Raw genomic sequence first — 27,264 nt, 5'->3', positions numbered from 1 at the left:
TCTGTACTGTGGAGTCGCCGGCTTTCAGTCAGCCCCTTAGCATGATAGCATAGATTATATTTTTAGACAGCATCTTTATACATACATATACATATGTATATGTATGTATATGTATGTTTCTCGAAATTGATTCCGAATAATTCAGATTGCTTTCATTTATTTATTTCAAAATGTTTTGTGTTATGTTGTCCATTGTTGATAGTTTTCATACTTAAGCTGTGAAAGGAACTTTTTAAGGGCTCAACACAACAGCTCTTATGATGCAGAAGCCACTTTAGTTTTTGATTCTGAAAATATTATTCAGGTGTTTTGTTATTTATTTCAGAAATCCTTGTGATATACAGTCGTGGCAAAAAGTTTTGAGAATTACATAAATATTAGTTTAGTTTGCAGCTAAACTGCTTTTAGATCTTTCAGTTGTTTCTGTGATGTACTGAAATATAATTACAAGCACTTCATACGTTTCAAAGGCTTTTATCAACAATTACATGACATTTATCCAAAGAGTCAGTATTTGCAGTGTTGAACCTTCTTTTTCAGGACCTCTGCAATTCGAATGGGCATGCTCTCAATCAACTTATGGGCCAAATCCTGACTGATAGCAACCCATTCATTTATAATCACTTCTTGGAGTTTGTCAAAATTAGTGGGTTTTTGTTTGTCCACCTGCCTCTTGAGGATTGACCACAAGTTCTCAATGGGATTAAGGTCTGGGGTGTTTCCAGGCCATGGACCCAAAATTTCAACATTCTGGTCCCCAAGCCACTTAGTTTTCACTTTTGCCTTATGTGCCATAATGATGGTGCTCCATCGTGCTGGAAAATGCATTGTTCTTCACCAAACTGTTGTTGGATTGTTGGAAGAAGTTGCTGTTGGAGGGTGTTTTGTTACCATTCTTTATTCATGGCTGTATTTTGGGGCAGAATTGTGAGTGAGCCCACTCCCTTGGATGAGAAGCGATCCTGGCACTTGCTGGACTTTCTTGGACGCCCTGAAGCCTTCTTTACAAGAATTGAACATCTTTCCTTGAAGTTATTTATGATCCTATAAATTGTTGATTTAGGTGCAATCTTAGTAGCCACAATGTCCTTGCCTGTGAAGCCATTTTTTATGCAACGCATAAACGCATGTCTTTGCAGGTCACCATAATTAACAATGGAAGAACAATGATTTCAACAAGCATCACCCTCCTTTTAACATGTGATCAGATGAATTGCATAGTCCAGTCAGTCTGACATAATGATCTCCAGCCTTGTGCTCATCAACATTCTCACCTGAGTTAACAAGACGATTACTGAAATGATCTCAGCAGGTCCTTTAATGACAGCAATGAAATGCAGTGGAAAGGTTTTTCCGGGATTAAGTTAATTTTACTATGCAATTCATCTGATCACTCTTCATAACATTCTGGAATATATGCAAATTGCTATTATAAAAACTTTAGCAGCAACTTTTCCAATTTCCAATATTTAGATTATACAATATTCAGTTTGTGCTGGTTTGCCTCAATCAAAATAATGTTTGTAATGTGTTTGTATAGACCATAACGCATAAAAGCGCATAAATGGGAACATTAAAGAAAGTTATTTAAAAAAAGTAACTAAAAAGTTACTTTTAACACTAATGCATTACTTTTTGGTGTAAGTGATCAACAAAGTAATTGAGTTACTTTTTAAATTAAGTAACTAGTAACTGTAACTAGTTAGTATTTCTTAGTAACTAGCACAACACTGGTGTTGTCATAACGTTCACTATGGAGATTGAAAATGTTTCTTTTTTAAGACCCCAGGAGCCCAAATTCAGACCCAGATAAGAGGTGGAAGTTCAAAAGAGGAATCTTTATATTACCAAACTGCAGGGAGAGGAAGAGTAGATATAAGTCATGATCTGCAATATTAACCACAATCTGAGGCATCGGAGCGTGTTTGCAAAACATTTGATTCAGATCGGGACTCCGAAGCGCGTTTCGCGAATCATTTGATCGGGGCTTCGGAGCGAGTTCGCAAAAAATTTGATTCTATAATGTAGGCTACTAGATCAAGTTTTAATAAAGAGAAAAGAGAAAATGTTGGTTAAAACCCTGGCTGAGAAGGTGACAAAAGCTTAAACTTACTGGAAGATAGCAAAATTTGCTCATCACAAAGCAGACAAGTTACTAGCAGGTGAAGAGAAGCATGGTGTCACTAGCATGTGTGTAGATGATGCTGATGTCACTAGCACTTGAGTAGATGATACTGATGTCACTAGCATGTGTGTAGACGATGCTGATGTCACTAGCAGGTGTGTAGACTATGCTGATGCCACTAGCATGTGTGTAGATGATAATGATGCCACTAGCAGGTGTGTAGATGATGCTGACGTCACTAGCAGGTGAGGAGGAGCATGATGTCACTAGCCAGTGAGTAGATGATGCTGATGTCACTAGCAGGTGTGTAGATGATGTTGATGTCACTAGCAGGTGAGGAGGAGCGTGATGTCACTAGCCAGTGAGTAGATGATGCTGATGCCACTAGCAGCTGTGTAGATGATGCTGATGTCACTAGCATGTGTGTAGACGATGCTGATGTCACTAGCAGGTGTGTAGATGATGCTGATGTCACTAGCAGGTGTGTAGACGATGCTGATGCCACTAGCATGTGTGTAGACGATGCTGATGTCACTAGCAGGTGTGTAGACGATGCTGATGTCACTAGCAGGTGTGTAGATGATGCTGATGTCACTAGCAGGTGTGTAGATGATGCTGACGTCACTAGCAAGTGAGGAGGAGCATGATGTCACTAGCAAGTGAGTAGATGATGCTGATGTCACTAGCAGGTGAGTAGATGATGCTGACGTCACTAGCAGGTGTGTAGATGATGCTGATGTCACTAGCATGTGTGTAGATGATGCTGATGTCACTAGCAGGTGAGTAGATGATGCTGATGCCACTAGCAGGTGAGGAGGAGCATGTTGTCACTAGCAGGTGAGTAGATGATGCTGATGTCACTAGCAGGTGTGTAGATGATGCTGATGTCACTAGCAGGTGTGTAGATGATGCTGATGTCACTAGCAGGTGAGGAGGAGCATGATATCACTAGCAGGTGTGTAGATGATGCTGACGTCACTAGCAGGTGTGTAGATGATGCTGACGTCACTAGCAGGTGTGTAGATGATGCTGATGTCACTAGCAGGTGAGGAGGAGCATGATGTCACTAGCATGTGTGTAGATGATGCTGACGTCACTAGCAGGTGAGGAGGAGCATGATGTCACTAGCAAGTGAGTAGATGATGCTGACGTCACTAGCAGGTGAGGAGGAGCATGATGTCACTAGCAAGTGAGTAGATGATGGTGATGTCACTAGCAGGTGTGTAGATGATGCTGATGTCACTAGCAGGTGAGTAGATGATGCTGACGTCACTAGCAGGTGAGGAGGAGCATGATGTCACTAGCAGGTGTGTAGATGATGCTGATGTCACTAGCAGGTGAGGAGGAGCATGATGTCACTAGCAGGTGTGTAGATGATGCTGATGTCACTAGCAGGTGAGGAGGAGCATGATGTCACTAGCAGGTGTGTAGATGATGCTGATGTCACTAGCAGGTGAGGAGGAGCATGATGTCACTAGCAGGTGTGTGGAGGAGCATGATGTCACTAGCAGGTGAGAAGGAGCATGATATCACTAGCAAGTGAGTAGATGATGCTGATGTCACTAGCAGGTGAGGAGGAGCATGATGTCACTAGCAAGTGAGTAGATGATGCTGATGTCACTAGCAGGTGTGGAGGAGCATGATGTCACTAGCATGTGTGTAGATGATGCTGACGTCACTAGCAGGTGAGGAGGAGCATGATGTCACTAGCAAGTGAGTAGATGATGCTGATGTCACTAGCAGGTGAGGAGGAGCATGATGTCACTAGCAGGTGTGTAGATGATGCTGATGCCACTAGCAGGTGAGGAGGAGCATGATGTCACTAACAGGTGTGTAGATGATGCTGATGCCACTAGCAGGTGAGGAGGAGCATGATGTCACTAGCAGGTGTGTAGATGATGCTGATGCCACTAGCAGGTGAGGAGGAGCATGATGTCACTAGCAGGTGTGTAGATGATGCTGATGTCACTAGCAGGTGAGTAGATGATGCTGACGTCACTAGCAGGTGAGGAGGAGCATGATGTCACTAGCAGGTGTGTAGATGATGCTGATGTCACTAGCATGTGTGTAGATGATGCTGATGTCACTAGCAGGTGAGGAGGAGCATGATGTCACTAGCAGGTGTGTAGATGATGCTGATGTCACTAGCAGGTGAGTAGATGATGCTGATGCCACTAGCAGGTGAGGAGGAGCATGATGTCACTAGCAGGTGTGTAGATGATGCTGATGCCACTAGCAGGTGAGTAGATGATGCTGATGCCACTAGCAGGTGAGGAGGAGCATGATGTCACTAGCAGGTGTGTAGATGATGCTGATGTCACTAGCAGGTGTGTAGATGATGCTGATGTCACTAGCAGGTGAGGAGGAGCATGATGTCACTAGCAGGTGTGTAGATGATGCTGATGTCACTAGCAGGTGTGTAGATGATGCTGATGTCACTAGCAGGTGTGTAGATGATGCTGATGCCACTAGCAGGTGAGGAGGAGCGTGATGTCACTAGCAGGTGAGTAGATGATGCTGATGCCACTAGCATGTGTGTAGATGATGCTGACGTCACTAGCATGTGTGTAGATGATGCTGATGTCACTGTAGATGATGCTGATGTCACTAGCAGGTGAGGAGGAGCATGATGTCACTAGCAGGTGTGTAGATGATGCTGATGTCACTAGCATGTGTGTAGATGATGCTGATGTCACTAGCATGTGTGTAGATGATGCTGATGTCACTGTAGATGATGCTGATGTCACTGTAGATGATGCTGATGTCACTAGCAGGTGAGGAGGAGCATGATGTCACTAGAAAGTGAGTAGATGATGCTGATGTCACTAGCATGTGTGTAGATGATGCTGATGTCACTAGCATGTGTGTAGATGATGCTGATGTCACTGTAGATGATGCTGATGTCACTAGCAGGTGAGGAGGAGCATGATGTCACTAGAAAGTGAGTAGATGATGCTGATGTCACTAGCATGTGTGTAGATGATGCTGATGTCACTAGCAGGTGTGTAGATGATGCTGATGCCACTAGCAGGTGTGTAGATGATGCTGATGCCACTAGCAGGTGTGTAGATGATGCTGATGTCACTAGCAGGTGAGTAGATGATGCTGATGTCACTAGCAGGTGAGTAGATGATGCTGATGCCACTAGCAGGTGTGTAGATGATGCTGATGCCACTAGCAGGTGTGTAGATGATGCTGATGTCACTAGCAGGTGTGTAGATGATGCTGATGCCACTAGCAGGTGTGTAGATGATGCTGATGTCACTAGCAGGTGAGTAGATGATGCTGATGTCACTAGCAGGTGTGTAGATGATGCTGATGCCACTAGCAGGTGTGTAGATGATGCTGATGTCACTAGCAGGTGTGTAGATGATGCTGATGTCACTAGCAGGTGAGTAGATGATGCTGATGCCACTAGCAGGTGTGTAGATGATGCTGATGCCACTAGCAGGTGTGTAGATGATGCTGATGTCACTAGCAGGTGAGTAGATGATGCTGATGTCACTAGCAGGTGTGTAGATGATGCTGATGCCACTAGCAGGTGTGTAGATGATGCTGATGCCACTAGCAGGTGTGTAGATGATGCTGATGTCACTAGCAGGTGAGTAGATGATGCTGATGTCACTAGCAGGTGTGTAGATGATGCTGATGCCACTAGCAGGTGTGTAGATGATGCTGATGTCACTAGCAGGTGTGTAGATGATGCTGATGTCACTAGCAGGTGAGTAGATGATGCTGATGCCACTAGCAGGTGTGTAGATGATGCTGTTGTCACTAGCAGCTGAGGAGATGATGCTGATGTCACTAGCAGGTGAGGAGGAGCATGATGTCACTAGCAGGTGAGTAGATGATGCTGATGTCACTAGCAGGTGAGGAGGAGCATGATGTCACTAGCAGGTGAGTAGATGATGCTGATGTCACTAGCAGGTGAGGAGGAGCATGATGTCACTAGCAGGTGAGTAGATGATGCTGATGTCACTAGCAGGTGAGGAGGAGCATGATGTCACTAGCAGGTGAGTAGATGATGCTGATGCCACTAGCAGGTGAGTAGATGATGCTGATGTCACTAGCAGCTGTGTAGATGATGCTGATGTCACTTGCAGGTGTGTAGATGATGCTGATTTCACTAGCAGGAGAGTAGATGATGCTGATGTCACTAGCAGGTGAGTAGATGATGCTGATGTCACTAGCAGGTGAGTAGATGATGCTGATGCCACTAGCAGGTGTGTAGATGATGCTGATGTCACTAGCAGGTGTGTAGATGATGCTGATGTCACTAGCAGGTGAGTAGATGATGCTGATGCCACTAGCAGGTGTGTAGATGATGCTGATGTCACTAGCAGGTGAGTAGATGATGCTGATGCCACTAGCAGGTGAGGAGGAGCATGATGTCACTAGCAGGTGAGGAGGAGCATGATGTCACTAGCAGGTGTGTAGATGATGCTGATGTCACTAGCAGGTGAGTAGATGATGCTGATGTCACTTGCAGGTGTGTAGATGATGCTGATGTCACTAGCAGGTGTTTTTTCCGGCTTCTTTATTTTTCCCATGCCCCAGCAAGAGCACTTAATTAACAAAGCAAACAACAATACATGTATTATTTTGTGTTAAACATTACACTTTAAAAAAAACAACTCATTAATTTGGAAAGTTACTACCACATTTATGCAATAATATACCAGTTACTTAGAACATCAATTTAAAGTTAAATAACCTACAAACCATTATAAAATAATTTGAATTCTGCTGGTACAACAGGTGTTTGATCAACTGCTCGTACTTCCTACATTGTTGTGGATTTTATTGATAACTTTAAATGTCTTTGTTAATTTTGTGTGACTTAAGCCAGAAAGAGAGCAGTATTAAAGGGTGATGGCAAAAGTATAAAAACTAGGGATGCACCGAATCCAGATTTTTGGGGTTCGGCCGAATACCGAATCCACTGTTTAAGATTCGACCGAATCCGAATCCTACTCGCATCCTTATTCCATTAACACAGTAAAACACATTGATGAAGTAAAAAACGTCCACAGCAATGTATTTTATTTTATTTTAAATGTAAAAGAAAAAAAAATAGAATAGGCAACATTATGCCAGGGTGACAAGTGAGAAAAACTTTTTTGACAATCACCAAGCTTATGCTTACCCAAGTAAACAACCAAAACCTTTCAATAAAAGTGCAGCAATGCAAAGAAAAGTGTTTTTCTTTTCTTTTTTAAAATCAGAATATGTTTGGTGACTTAACTGAAATGAATGTAATTGAACATTAACTCAATAAACATGGATAGTAGGCTGTTTAGTTTTTGTTTATAACAGTAGGATAGGCTACGATTAGAACAGTGGCCAAAGATCACACACATCTCCTGCATCATAATTAAATTAACGTAAAACCAATAATCTTTCACATGAAATGAGAGTTTAAATAGAAAAAAAACGCTCTGCATTAAAAGGTGACCGGTGCAGCAGTCAATTCTGTTCCCCTCTGAATGTCTGTTCCACTTTACGCAAACATACTACAATTCTTGCGTAGTTGCCGAGTTACTATACGTACAATCAGAACTAGCGTGCGCAAGAAGTGCGACTGGATGTACGGCAAGTCAAATAGTTCAAATTACCGTCCTAAGTACTAAACTTGAAAATAGTTTTATGACGAGAGGTCTTTCAACTTTCAATGTGATGCTTGATGCTTTGGCTATTCTGTTTTATACTGTCGTATACTTATTAATTTATGCTCATTTATGTTTATGTTTTTTTATCATATGCTGTTGTTGTATTTATGTATGCACTGAAAACTTAAAAATCTCTGTGTGTGCAAAACATACATTAGAATAAGTATACAATGAACCATAAATGTTGTGTATAAATCAGAACCCTATGCTCACATGCAAATTTTAATTCATAGTGATCTTTTTACCCTTTATGCAATAAACTATATAGACCTGGATAACAGACTCTGTGCCTTGGTCTGAAAGAATGATCTTTGTTGCCCCAAACCTGTGAAATAAAGTAATGCAGTACACAACTGCTTCATATTTGGTAAGATTAGCATTTTGTGTAATAGTCAATAAATGTAGTACTCATTTGTGTCTTTCCCCACTAAATTCATCCTAGCTGTTAACATAATCAGATTATGTCTCACAGCAATGTTGAAAAGGAAAATATTAAGTAGCCTTAACCATTTATCAACGTCCACCTTCATTCCAGGACAGTAGAATCCAGCTGAAATGGCAAGCTTGCATTTTTTCTAAATCTAAAATAAAAATCGGCAGGTCTCTTTTTGTCCTAAAGCCACTTTTCTTCTAAACTTTACATTGTATTCTGATGAGATGTGATCAAGTTTGCCATCCATTGAAATAGCTTTATTGTTAAAATCTAAACAAATAACCTGCAATGAGGTTCTAAAGGCCCAATTGAAGGAACACACCCATTTAAACTGAAATTAGAAAACAGGTCATTGTCAATGTGCTAGTTGCTTTAAGTCAGTTAAGTATAGTGTCTTGACAAGCACTGACTTTTTGTTATTATCAAGACTTGGTGTATCACTATACCTCACTTTAAACGTGTCAGTGAAGAGAAATTATCACTTAAAGTACTTTGCTTACCATGAGCTTGGAAACTGGAGGAACATCTGCAGGTGAAATATTTCTGCTTTTTTGTTGTTGTTGTTGTTGTTGTTGTTGTTTAAGACAAATGGATAAACACCTTGAATTTTGTAATTTAGAATTTACTCATAAAGGTTGGACACATATGAGGAACTATATTCCACTGTTATCAGTAAGAAGGTAAACAGATTAATCAAATAAAATATTAGTTCAAATGTACTGGTGCTCTATATGGAAACAGCAATATAATACCCTGAGTTTGGACGTCAGCATGGACAGATTACACTAATCTGCAATGGAAAAATTAAACTGCAAAACTCGAACATAAGACAAAAATAAAGTAACAACTGAAAGATGAATAAAAAAATAGAACATAAACGGGAGTGTGAGAATCATTTTACTACGCTGCAGCAATAAATGTGTCCCTTTTTGCTTCCCTTACATCCAGGTGCGTCCCCAGCAGTACTGAAAAGTCTTTCACTGGGCACAGAGGTAGATTTTTGCCAGAATTGGAAATCGCTGCTGGTTTGTCTTCCACCACTGAAGAGGAATCAGAGGCTCACCGAAAAAAACGCTTATCTCCACGTCAGCACCCGATGTGACTGGCTGGCTACAAATCGTCCCCAGTCGCTCAAGATTCCTGAACGGTTTAGTTTATAGCGAACTGTCGGGTCATGTTCCTCTTCATATAAACACTTTCACACAATCAACGGCCGCGTGACGTCGACCAGCGTAACGCAAGCCTAGGGTTCGGTTCGGTGAAAAAACTAAGGTTCGACCGAAACCGAACCCCGTCAAAAAGCCCAGTATTCGGCCGAATTCGAATCCTGGATTCGGTGCATCCCTAATTAAAACACCGCTTCACTAACCTGCTCGACTGTTAGCATAACTGCTACCAAGTGCTACATTAAATGTATAACGTTACATCTAACAATACAAATAAAACATACTATATTTGTATAGTTGCCGATAAGCTTTTAATATAAGTTATTGTTGTAGTTAACACATTACACTCACCTGGGACTGGACGGCTGTTGTAAAACCATCTCAACATTTACTGCTCTGCACCACAAACATCCCGTTTTGACGCGTGATTTAACGTCTCCGCAACTTTTCCACGCAAACCTGTAAGGCACAGCCCACGGTGCGAGATTGACCGAACTCCGACATGGACCACTCCGTGAAGTGCTTAGCACACACTAAAGTACCTTTCCTCACAGTAATTGTCGCCTCCTCCTCTTGCTGTATAGGCCAATTTCAACGCTTTTTTTATTTTCGTCGGTGGGAAAACTATGAAATGATAAATAAGGTTTTTTTTTTTTTTATCAAAGGCACACTGAACACATTTGATTACTTTTGGTCTCCGCCATTTTTCGGCAAGCAAACGCTATCGCGCTTTCACTGGAAAATAACTTGAGATTCGGAGGGAGTTTGCAAAATATTTGATTAAGATCGGGACTCCGAATCGCGTTTCGCGAATCATTTGTTCAGATCGGGACTCTGAAGCGCGTTTCGCGAATCATTTGATCGGGGTTTCGGAGTTCTCAAAATATTTGGTTCAGATCGGGACTCCGAATCGCGTTTCGCGAATCATTTGTTCAGATCGGGACTCCGAAGCGCGTTTCGCGAATCATTTGATGGGGCTTCGGAATTCACAAAACATTTGATTCAGATCGGGACTCCGAAGCGCATTTTGCGAATCATTTGATTCAGATCGGGACTCCGAAGCGCGTTTCGCGAATCATTTGATTCAGATCGGGACTCCGAAGCGCGTTTCGCGAATCATTTGATTCAGATCGGGACTCCGAAGCGCGTTTCGCGAATCATTTGATTCAGATCGAGACTCCGAAGCGCGTTTCGCGAATCATTTGATGGGGCTTCGGAGTTCACAAAACATTTGATTCAGATCAGGACACCGAAGCGCATTTTGCGAATCATGTGATTCAGATCGGGACTCTGAAGCGTGTTTGGAGAATCATTTGAGATCAGGTCTTTCGACACACACACACACACACACACACACACACACACACACACACACACACATGGTTCTGGTGTCCAAACAACATCAAGGTCTTTAGAAACTGTTACAGCACTTACTCAGAGTGACACATAGCATAGCTTTTAGCCTCATAGTTGCAGTTTGAGGTTTAGGAATTAGTTTTTTATTTATTTATTTTTTTTAGCCTTTATGTTTATGTCAGTTTTAGCTAATAATTTTAGCATTTCAACATTTTTGTAAAAAGTTAATACTTTAATTTTAGTACTGTTTTCATTTAATTTATAGTGCTTTTTACTTTACAAATCATTGCAAAACAACTTTACAGAAAATTAAGTTTCTACAATATTTAGTAGTAACTTGCACGATTTATCTATATCATTTTACTTTAGCTTTATTTCAATTACAGAAAACTGTTTCAGTCTTAGTTAACAACAATGACACATAGTTGGTTGCTTTTGGGAATTACTAGTTAGGAATAAAAGTTTAACTGTGTGTGCTTTTTTTACATCTTTTTTTTAAATAAAATCTACAAATTATATATATTTTTTGTACGAGTTTCTGTCTTCTGCTGAATGCTAAAAATATGATGCTTTAAACACCAAACGGTTGATGGTACCCATTCACTTCCATAGTATTTCTTCCTGTAGCATAGAAGTCAATGGGTGCCGTCAACTGTTCGCTCTCAAAAAAACATCTTCTTTAGTGTTCAGCAGGAAAAAAAACACAATATTCAATAATGTCATTGGTAATTCGTTACATGTTTTGTTTGCTAAATTAGATTTATAAGTACATACGGTTATTTTTTTTATATATATAAAACAAAAAACAAATTTCACACAAAAAGTAAATCACTGTGAAACCAAGTATCCACGAGGGTATCAACGGAGCATTTAATTAAACGAGGGAACGAGTATTAATAATAATAATAATATTAAAAATAATAATAACGAAACTGTTTGACGACGTGTGTGGCAAAATGATTCGATGCTTTCGATTCGAATAGCGAATCATTTGAATCAGATCAGGAAATTAACAATGGAAATTAGGAGCATGTTCGCAAATCTTTTGATTCAGATATACGATATTTAGGCTATCATATACTTCAACTTGTACCTTTTTACATATAACTTTTATTTATATATTATGTGCTGAATTTTTTTTAACTATAAACTTCGAACATTTAGAAAAAAAATAATAAAAAAATTAAACAGATGTTTACTTTACAGGTGCAATCATTCTAACCTAATTCAATTATTAATAAACAAAAGTAGAAAATGTTACAAAGCTAAAGTGTTCAAGATTCAGGATCAGTGTTCGCATAAACTCATTTTCACATGAGGAGGACTGATTCTGAAATACAAGTGCTTTCAGAAACTAAAATACATGTAAGTAAATACACAAAAGTGCTCAAGATAATAGAAAATGACAAATCCCCTGATTATGCTTTCCAATATTAAACTATTTGTTCTCAAACAGGGGAGTTTTATAATCATCAAGACAGTAAAATGAGTAAAATAATAAAAAAAAAATTCTGCCCATGCATGCATATTTTAAATAAGATGATACTGAACAAATGTATAGATCTATTATGATGTTTAAAATCAGCCGAGGCATATTATTTATAGGATACTTCTATGCACTTTTATGTATTACATGCATGTTCTGTTTTTATGTTATATGCATATTTTGTATTTGTACTGCCGCTGTATTTCCATTTACAACTTCTCACTTTTGAGATAAAGTCTTCTCTTCACTGTATAACATTATCAAATCTTTTATACTGGCTGAGAGTCAGTTCAGGGTGTGATTCCAGAGAGCCTTGCGGCCTCATTGAGGAGATTCTCAGCCTCTTTCCTGTAGTTCGGACTCAGTTCTTTGACTCTCCGAGTCTCTCTGAGGTTTTCCCGCAGGTTTTCCACCAGCCGTCTTCGCCCCTGGTGTCTGGATTCAGCTGCTTCGACCTGACTGATCATGCCGTCCTCGGCTCTCAGAAGAGAGTCGATCATTTGGGTGAGTTTAGTGCCGACGGAGATGATGGCTTTGGTGGCTCGGCTCATCTCGGTGATGTTCTCCTGCGTCTGCTTCAGTTCGCCGGGGATCTCAGTGTCTGATTTCACCATCAGAATAAAGTCGTATCCTTTGACCTCCAGACTGATGTGGCACAGCTCTGATGGAGGAAACAGTGATGAGGGCTCTCAATAAAGATGGAAATAATTGAAAGAAAATCTGATGGGCAAAAAATACCTAACGTGATGATCCTTACAAACTGTTTTTTTTTTCTTCTCCACAAAAATAATATGTGTGTGTGTTTTAATGCATTAATCAAAATAACAAAAGCACTCAAATTTTTTAATTTTAATGACAAACAGAAGTATTCTAAATGTATAAATTTAACTTACATTCTATAAAGGTGTGACCATTTTCAAATCAGTGTTTTTTTAGTACATTTTATTAAAGTTCATATATTGAATTTTATTTTATTTTTATATTTTCTGCTTTTATGTAAATTTCTGTTTTATTTTTATTTTTTATTTTGTTGTGTGTTTTTGACTTATTTGTTTTTATTGATTCATTTTTATTTCCATTTTGTTTTTAGTTATTTTAGTGCATCAAAACAAACTAAATAAAAAAGGTAAATGTTACCTTGTTAACTAGCTGAAATAAAATAAAATTAGATTTTTATTTGATTTATTTTAATTTTAATTAATGAAAATGTTAGGCACAGCCCACGGTGCGAGATCGACCGTACTCCGATTGGACATGGACCACTCCGTGAAGTGCTAAGCACACACTAAAGTACCTTTCCTCACAGTAATTGTCGCCTCTTCCTCTTGCTGTATAGGCCAATTTCAACGCTTTTTTATTTTCGTTGGTGGGAAAACTATGAAATGATAAATAAGGTTTTTTATTTTTTTTTTTTTTATCAAAGGCACACTGAACACATTTGATTACTTTTGGTCTCCGCCATTTTTCGGCAAGCAAAGGCTATTGCGCTTTCACTGGAAAATAACTTGAGATTCGGAGGGAGTTCGCAAAATATTTGATTCAGATCGGGACTCCGAATCGCGTTTCGCGAATCATTTGTTCAGATCGGGACTCTGAAGCGCGTTTCGCGAATCATTTGTTCAGATCGGGACTCCGAAGCGCGTTCGTGAATCATTTGATCGGGGCTTCGGAGTTCACAAAACATTTGATTCAGATAGGGACACCCAAGCGCATTTAGAGAATCATTTGAGATCAGGTCTTTCGACACACACACACACACACACACACACACACACACACACACACACACACACACACACACGGTTCTGGTGTCCAAACAACATCAAGGTCTTTAGAAACTGTTACAGCACTTACTCAGAGTGACACATAGCATAGCTTTTAGCCTCATCGTTGCAGTTTGAGATTTAGGAATTAGTTTTTTATTTATTTATTTATTTTAGCCTTTATGTTTATGTCAGTTTTAGCTAATAATTTTAGCATTTCAACATTTTTGTAAAAAGTTACTACTTTAATTTTAGTACTGTTTTCATTTAATTTATAGTGCTTTTTACTTTACAAATCATTGCAAAACAACTTTACAGAAAATTAAGTTTCTACAATATTTAGTAGTAACTTGCACGATTTATCTATATCATTTTACTTTAGCTTTATTTCAATTACAGAAAACTGTTTCAGTCTTAGTTAATGACACATAGTTGGTTGCTTTTGGGAATTACTAGTTAGGAATAAAAGTTTAACTGTGTGTGCTTTTTTTTACATATTTATTTTTTTTAATAAAATCTACAAATTATATATTTTTTTTGTACGAGTTTCTGTCTTCTGCTGAATGCTAAAAAGATGATGCTTTAAACACCAAACGGTTGATGGTACCCATTCACTTCCATAGTATTTCTTCCTGTAGCATAGAAGTCAATGGGTGCCGTCAACTGTTCGCTCTCAAAAAAACATCTTCTTTAGTGTTCAGCAGGAAAAAAAAAACACAATATTCAATAATGTCATGGGTAATTCGTGACATGTTTTGTTTGCTAAATTAGATTTATAAGTACATACTGTTATTTTTTTTTATATATATATAAAACAAAAAACAAATTGCACACAAAAAGTAAATCACTGTGAAACCAAGTATCCACGAGGGTATCCACGTTCGGGACCATTTAATTAAACGAGAGAACGAATAATAATAATAATAATAATAATAATATTAAAAATAATAATAACGAAACTGTTTGACGTCGTGCGTCGCAAAATGATTCGATGCTTTCGATTCGAATAGCGAATCATTTGAATCAGATCAGGAAATTAACAATGGAAATTAGGAGCATGTTCGCAAATCTTTTGATTCAGATATAGGCCTACAATATATAGGCTATCATATACTTCAACTTTTACCTTTTTACATATAACTTTTATTTATATATTATGTGCTGAATTTTTTTGAACTATAAACTTTGAACATTTAGAAAAAAAATAATAAAAAAGTAAACAGATGTTTACTTTACAGGTGCAATCATTCTAACCTAATTCAATTATTAATAAACAAAAGTAGAAAATGTTACAAAGCCAAAGTGTTCAAGATTCAGGATCAGTGTTCGCATAAACTCATTTTCACATGAGGAGGATTGATTCTGAAATACAAGTGCTTTCAGAAACTAAAATACATGTAAGTAAATACACAAAAGTGCTCAAGATAATAGAAAATGACAAATCCCTTGATTATGCTTTCCAATATTAAACTATTTGTTCTCAAACAGGGGAGTTTTATAATCATCAAGACAGTAAAATGAGTAAAATAATAAAAAAAAAATTATGCCCATGCATGCATATTTTAAATAAGATGATACTGAACAAATGTCTAGATCTATAATGATGTTTAAAATCAGCCGAGGCATATTATTTATAGGATACTTCTATGCACTTTTATTTATTACATGCATGTTCTGTTTTTATGTTATATGCATATTTTGTATTTGTACTGCCGCTGTATTTCCATTTGCAACTTCTCACTTTTGAGATAAAGTCTTCTCTTCACTGTATAACATTATCAAATCTTTTATACTGGCTGATAGTCAGTTCAGGGTGTGATTCCAGAGAGCCTTGCGGCCTCATTGAGGAGATTCTCAGCCTCTTTCCTGTACTTCGGACTCAGTTCTTTGACTCTCCGAGTCTCTCTGAGGTTTTCCCGCAGGTTTTCCACCAGCCGTCTTCGCCCCTGGTGTCTGGATTCAGCTGCTTCGACCTGACTGATCATGCCGTCCTCGGCTCTCAGAAGAGAGTCGATCATTTGGGTGAGTTTAGTGCCGACGGAGATGATGGCTTTGGTGGCTCGGCTCATCTCGGTGATGTTCTCCTGCGTCTGCTTCAGTTCGCCGGGGATCTCAGTGTCTGATTTCACCATCAGGATAAAGTCGTATCCTTTGACCTCCAGACTGATGTGGCACAGCTCTGATGGAGGAAACAGTGATGAGGGCTCTCAATAAAGATGGAAATAATTGTGCAGGATGTGGCTTATAAATGAGGGGTATACAGACTCAGTATCCGGTATGATGATGAATTCATTTCTGAATGACAAACTGCAATGAATAATTCAATGCAAAATCGTACTAATAACATCTAACACACAAACAAAACAATTACACAGCCATGCATCTTGAAGAAAGAAAATCTGATGGGCAAAAAAATACCTAATATTAGCTAACGTGATGATGCTTAAAAACTGTTTTTTTTTTCTTATTCACAAAAATAATGTGTGTGTGTGTGTTTTAATGCATTAATCAAAATAACAAAAGCACTCAAATTTTTTAATTTTAATGACAAACAGAAGTATTCTAAATGTATAAATTTAACTTACATTCTATAAAGGAGTGACCATTTTCAAATCAGTGTTTTTTTAGTACATATTATTAAAGTTCATATATTGAATTTTATTTTATTTTTATATTTTCTGCTTTTATGTAAATTTCTGTTTAATTTTTTTTTTATTTTGTTGTGTGTTTTTGACTTATTTGTTTTCATTGATTCATTTTTATTTCGCTTTTTTTATTTTCATCGGTGGGAAAACTATGGAATGATAAATAAGGTTTTTTTTTTTTTATATCAAAGGCACACTGAACACATTTGATTACTTTTGGTCTCCGCCATTTTTTCGGCAAGCAAACGCTATCGCGCTTTCACTGGAAAATAACTTGAGATTCGGAGGGAGTTCGCAAAATATTTGATTCAGATCGGGACTCCGAATCGCGTTTCGCGAATCATTTGTTCAGATCGGGACTCAGAAGCGCGTTTCGCGAATCATTTGATTCAGATCGGGACTCCGAATCGCGTTTCGCGAATCATTTGATTCAGATCGGGACTCCGAAGCGCGTTTCGCGAATCATTTGATCGGGGCTTCGGAGTTCACAAAACATTTGATTCAGATCGGGACATCTAAGCGCATTTTGCAAATCATGTGATTCAGATCGGGACTCCGAAGCGCTTTTCGAGAATCATTTGAGATCAGGTCTTTCGACACACACACACACACACACACACACACACACACGGTTCTGGTGTCCAAACAACATCAAGGTCTTTATAAACTGTTACAGCACTTACTCAGAGTGACACATAGCATAGCTTTTAGCCTCATCGTTGCAGTTTGAGGTTTAGGAATTAGTTTTTTATTTATTTATTTATTTTAGCCTTTATGTTTATGTCAGTTTTAGCTAATAATTTTAGCATTTCAACATTTTTGTATAAAGTTACTACTTTAATTTTAGTACTGTTTTCATTTAATTTATAGTGCTTTTTACTTACAAATCATTGCAAAACAACTTTACAGAAAATTAAGTTTCTACAATATTTAGAAGTAACTTGCACGATTTATCTATATCATTTTACTTTAGCTTTATTTCAATTACAGAAAACTGTTTCAGTCTTAGTTAACAACGACACATAGTTGGTTGCTTTTGGGAATTACTATTGAGGAATAAAAGTTTAACTGTGTGTGCTTTTTTTACATATTTATTTTTTTAAATAAAATCTACAAATTATATATATTTTTTTAAGAGTTTCTGTCTTCTGCTGAATGCTAAAAAGATGATGCTTTAAACACCAAACGGTTGATGGCAACCATTCACTTCCATAGTATTTCTTCCTGTAGCAATGGGTGCCGTCAACTGTTCGCTCTCAAAAAAACATCTTCTTTAGTGTTCAGCAGGAAAAAAAAACACAATATTCAATAATGTCATGGGTAATTCGTGACATGTTTTGTTTGCTAAATTAGATTTATAAGTACATACGGTTATTTTTTATATATATAAAACAAAAAACAAATTGCACACAAAAGTAAATCACTGTGAAACCAAGTATCCACGAGGGTATCCACGTTCGGGACCATTTAATTAAACGAGGGAACGAATAGTAATAATAATAATAATATTTAAAATAATAATAACGAAACTGTTTGACGTCGTGCGTCGCAAAATGATGCGATGCTTTCGATTCGAATAGCGAATCATTTGAATCAGATCAGGAAATTAACAATGGAAATTAGGAGCATGTTCGCAAATCTTTTGATTCAGATATACGATATTTAGGCTATCATATACTTCAACTTTTACCTTTTTACATATAACTTTTATTTATATATTATGTGCTGATTTTTTTTTAACTATAAACTTCGAACATTTAGAAAAAAAATAATAAAAAAAGTAAACAGATGTTTACTTTACAGGTGCAATCATTCTAACCTAATTCAATTATTAATAAACAAAAGTAGAAAATGTTACAAAGCCAAAGTGTTTAAGATTCAGGATCAGTGTTCGCATAAACTCATTTTCACATGAGGAGGACTGATTCTGAAATACAAGTGCTTTCAGAAACTAAAATACATGTAAGTAAATACACAAAAGTGCTCAAGATAATAGAAAATGACAAATCCCTTGATTATGCTTTCCAACATTAAACTATTTGTTCTCAAACAGGGGAGTTTTATAATCATCAAGACAGTAAAATGAGTAAAAAAATAATAATAATATTCGTATTATGCCCATGCATTCATATTTTAAATAAGATGATACTGAACAAATGTATAATGATGTTTAAAATCAGCCGAGGCATATTATTTATAGGATACTTCTATGCACTTTTATGTATTGCATGCATGTTCTGTTTTTATGTTATATGCATATTTTGTATTTGTACTGCCGCTGTATTTCCATTTGCAACTTCTCACTTTTGAGATAAAGTCTTCTCTTCACTGTATAACATTATCAAATCTTTTATACTGGCTGAGAGTCAGTTCAGGGTGTGATTCCAGAGAGCCTTGCGGCCTCATTGAGGAGATTCTCAGCCTCTTTCCTGTACTTCGGACTCAGTTCTTTGACTCTCCGAGTCTCTCTGAGGTTTTCCCGCAGGTTTTCCACCAGCCGTCTTCGCCCCTGGTGTCTGGATTCAGCTGCTTCGACCTGACTGATCATGCCGTCCTCGGCTCTCAGAAGAGAGTCGATCATTTGGGTGAGTTTAGTGCCGACGGAGATGATGGCTTTGGTGGCTCGGCTCATCTCGGTGATGTTCTCCTGCGTCTGCTTCAGTTCGCCGGGGATCTCAGTGTCTGATTTCACCATCAGAATAAAGTCGTATCCTTTGACCTCCAGACTGATGTGGCACAGCTCTGATGGAGGAAACAGTGATGAGGGCTCTCAATAAAGATGGAAATAATTGTGCAGGATGTGGCTTATAAATGAGGGGTATACAGACTCAGTATCCGGTATGATGATGAATTCATTTCTGAATGACTAACTGCAATGAATAATTCAATGCAAAATCGTACTAATAACATCTAACACACAAACAAAACAATTACACAGCCATGCATCTTGAAGAAAGAAAATCTGATGGGCAAAAAATACCTAATATTAGCTAACGTGATGATGCTTACAAACTGTTTTTTTTTTTCTTATTCACAAAAATAATGTGTGTGTGTGTGTTTTAATGCATTAATCAAAATAACAAAAGCACTCAAATTTTTTAATTTTAATGACAAACAGAAGTATTCTAAATGTATAAATTTAACTTACATTCTATAAAGGAGTGACCATTTTCAAATCAGTGTTTTTTTAGTACATATTATTAAAGTTCATATATTGAATTTTATTTTATGTTTATATTTTCTGCTTTTATGTAAATTTCTGTTTTATTTCATTTTTTTTGTTGTTGTGTGTTTTTGACTTATTTGTTTTTATTGATTCATTTTTATTTCCATTTTGTTTTTAGTTATTTTAGTGCATCAAAACAAACTAAATAAAAAAGGTAAATGTTACCTTGTTAACTAGCTGAAATAAAATAAAATTAGATTTTTATTTGATTTATTTTAATTTTAATTAATGAAAATGTTAGGCACAGCCCACGGTGCAAGATCGACCATACTTCGATTGGACATGGACCACTCCGTGAAGTGCTAAGCACACACTAAAGTACCTTTCCTCACAGTAATTGTCGCCTCCTCCTCTCGCTGTATAGGCCAATTTCAACGCTTTTTTATTTTCCTCGGTGGGAAAACTATGAAATGATAAATAAGGTTGTTTTTTTTTTGTTTTTTGTTTTTTTAATCAAAGGCACACTGAACACATTTGATTACTTTTGGTCTCCGACATTTTTCGGCAAGCAAAGGCTATCGCGCTTTCACTGGAAAATAACTTGAGATTCGGAGGGAGTTCGCAAAATATTTGATTCAGATCGGGACTCCGAATCGCGTTTCGCGAATCATTTGTTCAGATCAGGACTCCGAATCGCGTTTCGCGAATCATTTGTTCAGATCGGGACTCCGAATCGCGTTTCGCGAATCATGTGATCGGGGCTTCGGAGTTCACAAAACATTTGATTCAGATCGGGACTCCGAATCGCTTTTCGAGAATCATTTGAGATCAGGTCTTTCGACACACACACACACACACACACACACACACACACACACGGTTCTGGTGTCCAAACAACATCAAGGTCTTTATAAACTGTTACAGCACTTACTCAGAGTGACACATAGCATAACTTTTAGCCTCATCGTTGCAGTTTGAGGTTTAGGAATTAGTTTTTTATTTATTTATTTTTTTAGCCTTTATGTTTATGTCAGTTTTAGCTAATAATTTTAGCATTTCAACATTTTTGTAAAAAGTTACTACTTTAATTTTAGTACTGTTTTCATTTAATTTATAGTGCTTTTTACTTTACAAATCATTGCAAAACAACTTTACAGAAAATTAAGTTTCTACAATATTTAGTAGTAACTTGCACGATTTATCTATATCATTTTACTTTAGCTTTATTTCAATTACAGAAAACTGTTTCAGTCTTAGTTAATGACACATAGTTGGTTGCTTTTGGGAATTACTAGTTAGGAATAAAAGTGTGTGTGCTTTTTTTACATATTTATTTTTTTAAATAAAATCTTCAAATTAAATATTTTTTTGTACGAGTTTCTGTCTTCTGCTGAATGCTAAAAAGATGATGCTTTAAACACCAAACGGTTGATGGTACCCATTCACTTCCATAGTATTTCTTCCTGTAGCATAGAAGTCAATGGGTGCCGTCAACTGTTCGCTCTCAAAAAAACATCTTCTTTAGTGTTCAGCAGGAAAAAAAACACAATATTCAATAATGTCATGGGTAATTCGTGACGTGTTTTGTTTGCTAAATTAGATTTATAAGTACATACGGTAATTTTTTTATATATAAAACAAAAAACAAATTTCACACAAAAAGTAAATCACTGTGAAACCAAGTATCCACGAGCGTATCCACGTTCGGGACCATTTAATTAAACGAGGGAACGAATAATAATAATAATAATAATAATATAAAAAATAATAATAACGAAACTGTTTGACGTCGTGCGTCGCAAAATGATTCGATGCTTTCGATTCGAATAGCGAATCATTTGAATCAGATCAGGAAATTAACAATGGAAATTAGGAGCATGTTCGCAAATCTTTTGATTCAGATATACGATATTTAGGCTATCATATACTTCAACTTTTACCTTTTTACATATAACTTTTATTTATATATTATGTGCTGATTTTTTTTTTTAACTATAAACTTCGAACATTTAGAAAAAAAATAATAAAAAAAGTAAACAGATGTTTACTTTACAGGTGCAATCATTCTAACCTAATTCAATTATTAATAAACAAAAGTAGAAAATGTTACAAAGCTAAAGTGTTCAAGATTCAGGATCAGTGTTCGCATAAACTCATTTTCACATGAGGACGACTGATTCTGAAATACAAGTGCTTTCAGAAACTAAAATACATGTAAGTAAATACACAAAAGTGCTCAAGATAATAGAAAATGACAAATCCCTTGATTATGCTTTCCAATATTAAACTATTTGTTCTCAAACAGGGGAGTTTTATAATCATCAAGACAGTAAAATGAGTAAAATAATAAAAAAAAAATTATGCCCATGCATGCATATTTTAAATAAGATGATACTGAACAAATGTATAGATCTATAATGATGTTTAAAATCAGCCGAGGCATATTATTTATAGGATACTTCTATGCACTATTTATTACATGCATGTTCTGTTTTTATGTTATATGCATATTTTGTATTTGTACTGCCGCTGTATTTCCATTTGCAACTTCTCACTTTTGAGATAAAGTCTTCTCTTCACTGTATAACATTATCAAATCTTTTATACTGGCTGAGAGTCAGTTCAGGGTGTGATTCCAGAGAGCCTTGCGGCCTCATTGAGGAGATTCTCAGCCTCTTTCCTGTACTTCGGACTCAGTTCTTTGACTCTCCGAGTCTCTCTGAGGTTTTCCCGCAGGTTTTCCACCAGCCGTCTTCGCCCCTGGTGTCTGGATTCAGCTGCTTCGACCTGACTGATCATGCCGTCCTCGGCTCTCAGAAGAGAGTCGATCATTTGGGTGAGTTTAGTGCCGACGGAGATGATGGCTTTGGTGGCCCGGCTCATCTCGGTGATGTTCTCCTGCGTCTGCTTCAGTTCGCCGGGGATCTCAGTGTCTGATTTCACCATCAGGATAAAGTCGTATCCTTTGACCTCCAGACTGATGTGGCACAGCTCTGATGGAGGAAACAGTGATGAGGGCTCTCAATAAAGATGAAATAATTGTGCAGGATGTGGCTTATAAATGAGGGGTATACAGACTCAGTATCCGGTATGATGATGAATTCATTTCTGAATGACAAACTGCAATGAATAATTCAATGCAAAATCGTACTAATAACATCTAACACACAAACAAAACAATTACACAGCCATGCATCTTGAAGAAAGAAAATCTGATGGGCAAAAAATACCTAATATTAGCTAACGTGATGATGCTTACAAACTGTTTTTTTTTTCTTCTCCACAAAAATAATATGTGTGTGTGTTTTAATGCATTAATCAAAATAACAAAAGCACTCAAATTTTTTTATTTTAATGACAAACAGAAGTATTCTAAATGTATAAATTTAACTTACATTCTATAAAGGAGTGACCATTTTCAAATCAGTGGTTTTTTAGTACATATTATTAAAGTTCATATATTGAATTTAATTTTATTTTTATATTTTCTGCTTTTATGTAAATTTCTGTTTTATTTTTTTTTTATTTTGTGTGTTTTTGACTTATTTGTTTTTATTGATTCATTTTTATTTCCATTTTGTTTTTATTTTAGTGCATCAAGACAAACTAAATAAAAAAGGTAAATGTTACCTTTATAACTAGCTGAAATAAAATAAAGTTCGATTTTTATTTTATTTCATTTAATTTTAATTAATGAAAATGTTTTATTAATGGTTTTAGTTAACTATAATAACCCTATAATATATTTCATTGAATGTCAAAAGGTTTTTTATTTTAACAAAATCTGTGATTTTCTGTGGCTGTTTGGATGAAGAAAAACATCATGCTCATGTTTTCATTTTCTTCTGTCACTGGCCATAACTCTAACCTTGAAATCATAATTATGCATAAAATAATGTCATGAAAATGGTCTGAGAATTGAAATAACAGCAGTAATCTGGATCAGATTCGGGCAGGAATCATGTGTTTGTGTCAGTTTCTTTGCTGATTAAAGGAGACTTATACAAGACTTCTACACCTTTGGTTGTCAGAAGCAAAACAGCTACGAAATGCAATATTTTGTCAGGTACTGTGTTCTGCTGGAGAAAAAAAAGATGCTATTTTTGCATTCAGCACCCAAAGTTTGTAAGAAACCAGTATAGGATTCCATTCAGCAAATTTGATGCATGTCTAGACGAAGATATGTACAAAACAATATTACCACAGGACACATCACCACTGCACCTGCATGCATCCAAAACATGATTCTGAATGAATTATTAAATGCATTGTGCACAACATAAAACTTTTATCCCTATTGTGTATTCTATTAATCTTAGTCCATTATAAATGAATGAGTTTTGCTGTGTGCACTCGTTGCTTTGGCAGGCTGTGCCCCCTGCAGGCCCTGTGAAGATCTTACCATGTTTCTCCTTGATTTTCTTCAGGCATTGAGACAGACTGTCATCGTTTTGGCAGTGGTAGTGGCTTGCGAGAGTCTGAAGATTGTTCTTCATTGTTTCATAATGGTCCTGCTGTTTGTTGAAAGTATCAGCAACGTCAGTAAAACGCTCATCGAGGCCCGGAACGCCAACATGACGAGCTGTAAATCTGCCGCTCTTCTGAACTCCATCTGCTGGAGGATGAACATAGATAGATAGATAGATAGATAGATAGATAGATAGATAGATAGATAGATAGATAGATAGATAGATAGATACTCTGAACAAAATTATAAACACAACCCTTTTGTTTTTGCCCCCATTTTTCAGGAGCTGAACTCAAAGATCTAAGACTTTTTCTGTGTACACAAAAGTTTGTTCACAAATCTGTCTAAATCTGTGTTCGTGAGCACTTCTCCTTCGTTGAGATGATCCATCCACCTCACAGGTGTGGCATATCAAGATTCTGACAGCATGATTCTTGCACAGGTGTGTCTTAGACTGGTCACAATAAAAGGTCACTCTAAAATCTGCAGTTTTATCACAGCACAATATGTTGCAAGTTTTGAGAGAACATGCAATTGGTATGCTGACTGCAGGAATGTCCACCAGAGTGGATGGCGGTGGGGTTATGGTATGGGCAAGCATATGTTATTGACAACAAACACTGGATTTTATTGATGGCATTTTGAATGCACAGAGATGCCATGACGAGATCCTGAAGCCCATTGTAGACAGACAGATACCTTTAGCTGCTGGTCGTGGTGGTCTTGCAGATTCAGTTTGTGTTCTATTGCTGGACTGAAGCAAAGGTTCTCTCTGTAAATGACGGAAACCAAAATAATATTAAAGAACAAATTCACAGCTAAAAGTAGAGAAAGGACATTTTAAGTGAATAAACTTCTGAAGCACCGAGTATTACAAATCACACGCACAAATGACAAAACAGGAATCATCTCTCAATCATTCAGACAGAATTACACTCACTTATCGTTCGCTTAATGATTACTCTTCTTTCTTGTCAAGCTACACATGACCTGCTTTACAGCGCGTTTACATGCACGTTTTCTTTTATGATATAAAGTCATAAACCGGTCGACACAGGCAGTTTTTAGCATCTTACTCCGATTTTTTTAGCTGCATGTTAACACACAATAACCCTCTATCTGTCCTCCTATTGAAGTGCGCATGCGTGAAGCGTGACAGGAGCGCATCAGAGCAGATTTAAGCGCATCTAGACGGAGAGAGCGTTTTGCAGTAAAGAAAGAAGGAAATATGTCTCGAAAGCAACCTCTTTCATGTCTCAGAAAATTAAAAAAATGTGTTCTCATCTCCTGGAGAAGAAGTGGTTCAGTCAAAACGCTGCATTTATGATAATATATGACATGTTGCAAGGTTTAACATTAGGCTACAACTAATGTATGGACAGGCTACTCGGAATCAGACAGCCATACTTTGACGTCACAAAAGGAAAATAACCCGATTTATTAATAAAGTCATGTAAACGCAGCTTACTTGCGTGTAAATGGCGAAATTTGTTATTTTAATAAGCGGTTATTTGTAAGTTATCAGCTTACAGGTGTGCATGTAAACATGCAGTGAGAGAAAGACTTGTGTCCTGAACTACTGAGGCTCAAAACAATAAAACTACTAGACTGGCCTACAAAATTAGGCTACTTCATATATCCTACTAGATTTTCTGTGTTTTTCCAAGTCTAAAAGCAGTGACAAGGAAGAACGCCGACACTTTAGTCTGCTACAGATCCACCTGATAAACTGTCCTACTTCATAATAATTCATATTTTTAATTTTAATCCACCTGTAAAATCAAATAACCATAAAATAGCCTTCTACCTCAACGTCTCGATCGGGAGAGGAGAAACAACATCCCATTTTTCAGAGTTTTCGGAGTTTTCATTCCCATACAACACTTGAAATGAAAGTTGGGTGTCGATGACGTACAGTCATGTGATGCACGTCACGGACAGGTGAAACAGGTAAAACATTCATTACATTCATTTCATGTGTGATATGAGCATGTGATAGCCTACTTTCGTTTTAAGTTAAAGCATCAGTTTAAGTTGAAAAAAAAAAAACAGACAAATAAAAAGTGCAATAAAATAACAGCATTATGCTATATTTATATTAAAGTATAATAAAAAATAATAATACGTCAACGATAATATTCTTCCCATTGATAGCATAGCATATATATCTATATCTATTAAGAAAATAGCAATTCTGTATTATGGCCTCTAGAGGTCACCATTGACTTACGTTTAATGCGCTCTGTTTTCCTTTTTATTTTGCTTTTAATATTATTAAGCTTTTGCATCATACTTCCATAATTTTTTTTTCTTTAAATAGATTTTTTTTTGTTATGTCGGCATTGAATACAATTTTTGTGCATGCTTTTTGAAAACATTTTCATGGTCCTAATACACAGCCATGTATATATATATATATATATTATAGTATAAGTAGATAATAAGTATAATCATGAAAACAAAAGTCATTCTATGGAAAGTGAAGTTTGCACGAATGAGAAATCAGCTGATTTGAGTGCTGACAGTTAACAGCACCTTAGGTAACCATTTCAGGAAGCTCATTTGGTTATGATGTCGAAGTAGGCATCAGTTTGGATTGAGACACATGGTCAGAGATGCTGCGTAGGCTATTAAGCAACTCATTTGGTGTCTAATTTTGCCAAAAATGTGCAGCAACTATTGTGACAAAGCCACTGGTTTGTCTTTGACTTTGAGTGCCAAGTGCTTGAAAACACAAAAGCAGGCAGCTAAACAAAGCTTAAGCAGCTGTTGGTAATTTGTCCTCTTTATGTGCCGCTACCTGCTGTGCGGTGGCGCGCTGCGCGGGCGCGTCGGCACCGTATCATTTCGCTGTCACCCGCGCGCTGTTTGTTGAGCGCATAAGTGAAGGTTTGCGGAATAAAGCAGTAGCCAATTGATGGGGGACGTCTCCGGATGCAGGTGTTTGTGCTGACAAATGAGAAAAAGCGCTTCACTAGATACTAATT

The 27,264-nt window shown here is 37.1% G+C and overlaps 1 protein-coding gene across 3 annotated transcripts; it reads right to left on the bottom strand.

Annotated features, from left to right (window-relative positions):
- Positions 1-18,742: 18,742 nt before the first annotated feature.
- Positions 18,743-26,188, bottom strand: LOC113062007 (uncharacterized). 3 transcript variants are annotated; one of them, XM_026231506.1, is made up of 4 exons: positions 26,085-26,188; positions 24,977-25,049; positions 24,212-24,424; positions 18,743-19,385 (listed from the first exon to the last, which is right to left on the bottom strand). In XM_026231506.1, the coding sequence occupies exons 1-4, from the start codon at positions 26,121-26,123 to the stop codon at positions 19,015-19,017; spliced, it is 696 nt and encodes a 231-aa protein (XP_026087291.1). In that variant the 5' UTR covers positions 26,124-26,188; the 3' UTR covers positions 18,743-19,014. The 3 variants fall into 3 exon arrangements, with proteins under 3 accessions (XP_026087291.1, XP_026087292.1, XP_026087289.1); XM_026231507.1 differs by lacking the exon at positions 18,743-19,385 and adding an exon at positions 21,814-22,802 and having other exon boundaries at positions 24,212-24,421; XM_026231504.1 differs by lacking the exon at positions 18,743-19,385 and adding an exon at positions 21,816-22,802.
- Between the last annotated feature and the right edge of the window lie 1,076 nt (positions 26,189-27,264).

The sequence above is a fragment of the Carassius auratus genome, chromosome 44 (genome assembly GCF_003368295.1).
Source record: "Carassius auratus strain Wakin chromosome 44, ASM336829v1, whole genome shotgun sequence".
In the NCBI taxonomy this organism is placed as follows: domain Eukaryota; kingdom Metazoa; phylum Chordata; class Actinopteri; order Cypriniformes; family Cyprinidae; genus Carassius; species Carassius auratus.
This window is presented reverse-complemented; position numbering and strand designations above follow the sequence as displayed.

Excerpts from the sequence above, each read along its gene's own strand:
- LOC113062007 (XM_026231506.1), bottom strand. The coding sequence starts at position 26,123 with ATGGGATGTTGTTTCTCCTCTCCCGATCGAGACGTTGAG. Across the intron at positions 24,425-24,976 it reads ACCACGACCAGCAGCTAAAG|CAGATGGAGTTCAGAAGAGC; the intron begins GTATCTGTCTGT and ends TTCATCCTCCAG. Across the intron at positions 19,386-24,211 it reads GAAAATCAAGGAGAAACATG|AGCTGTGCCACATCAGTCTG; the intron begins GTAAGATCTTCA and ends TTCCTCCATCAG.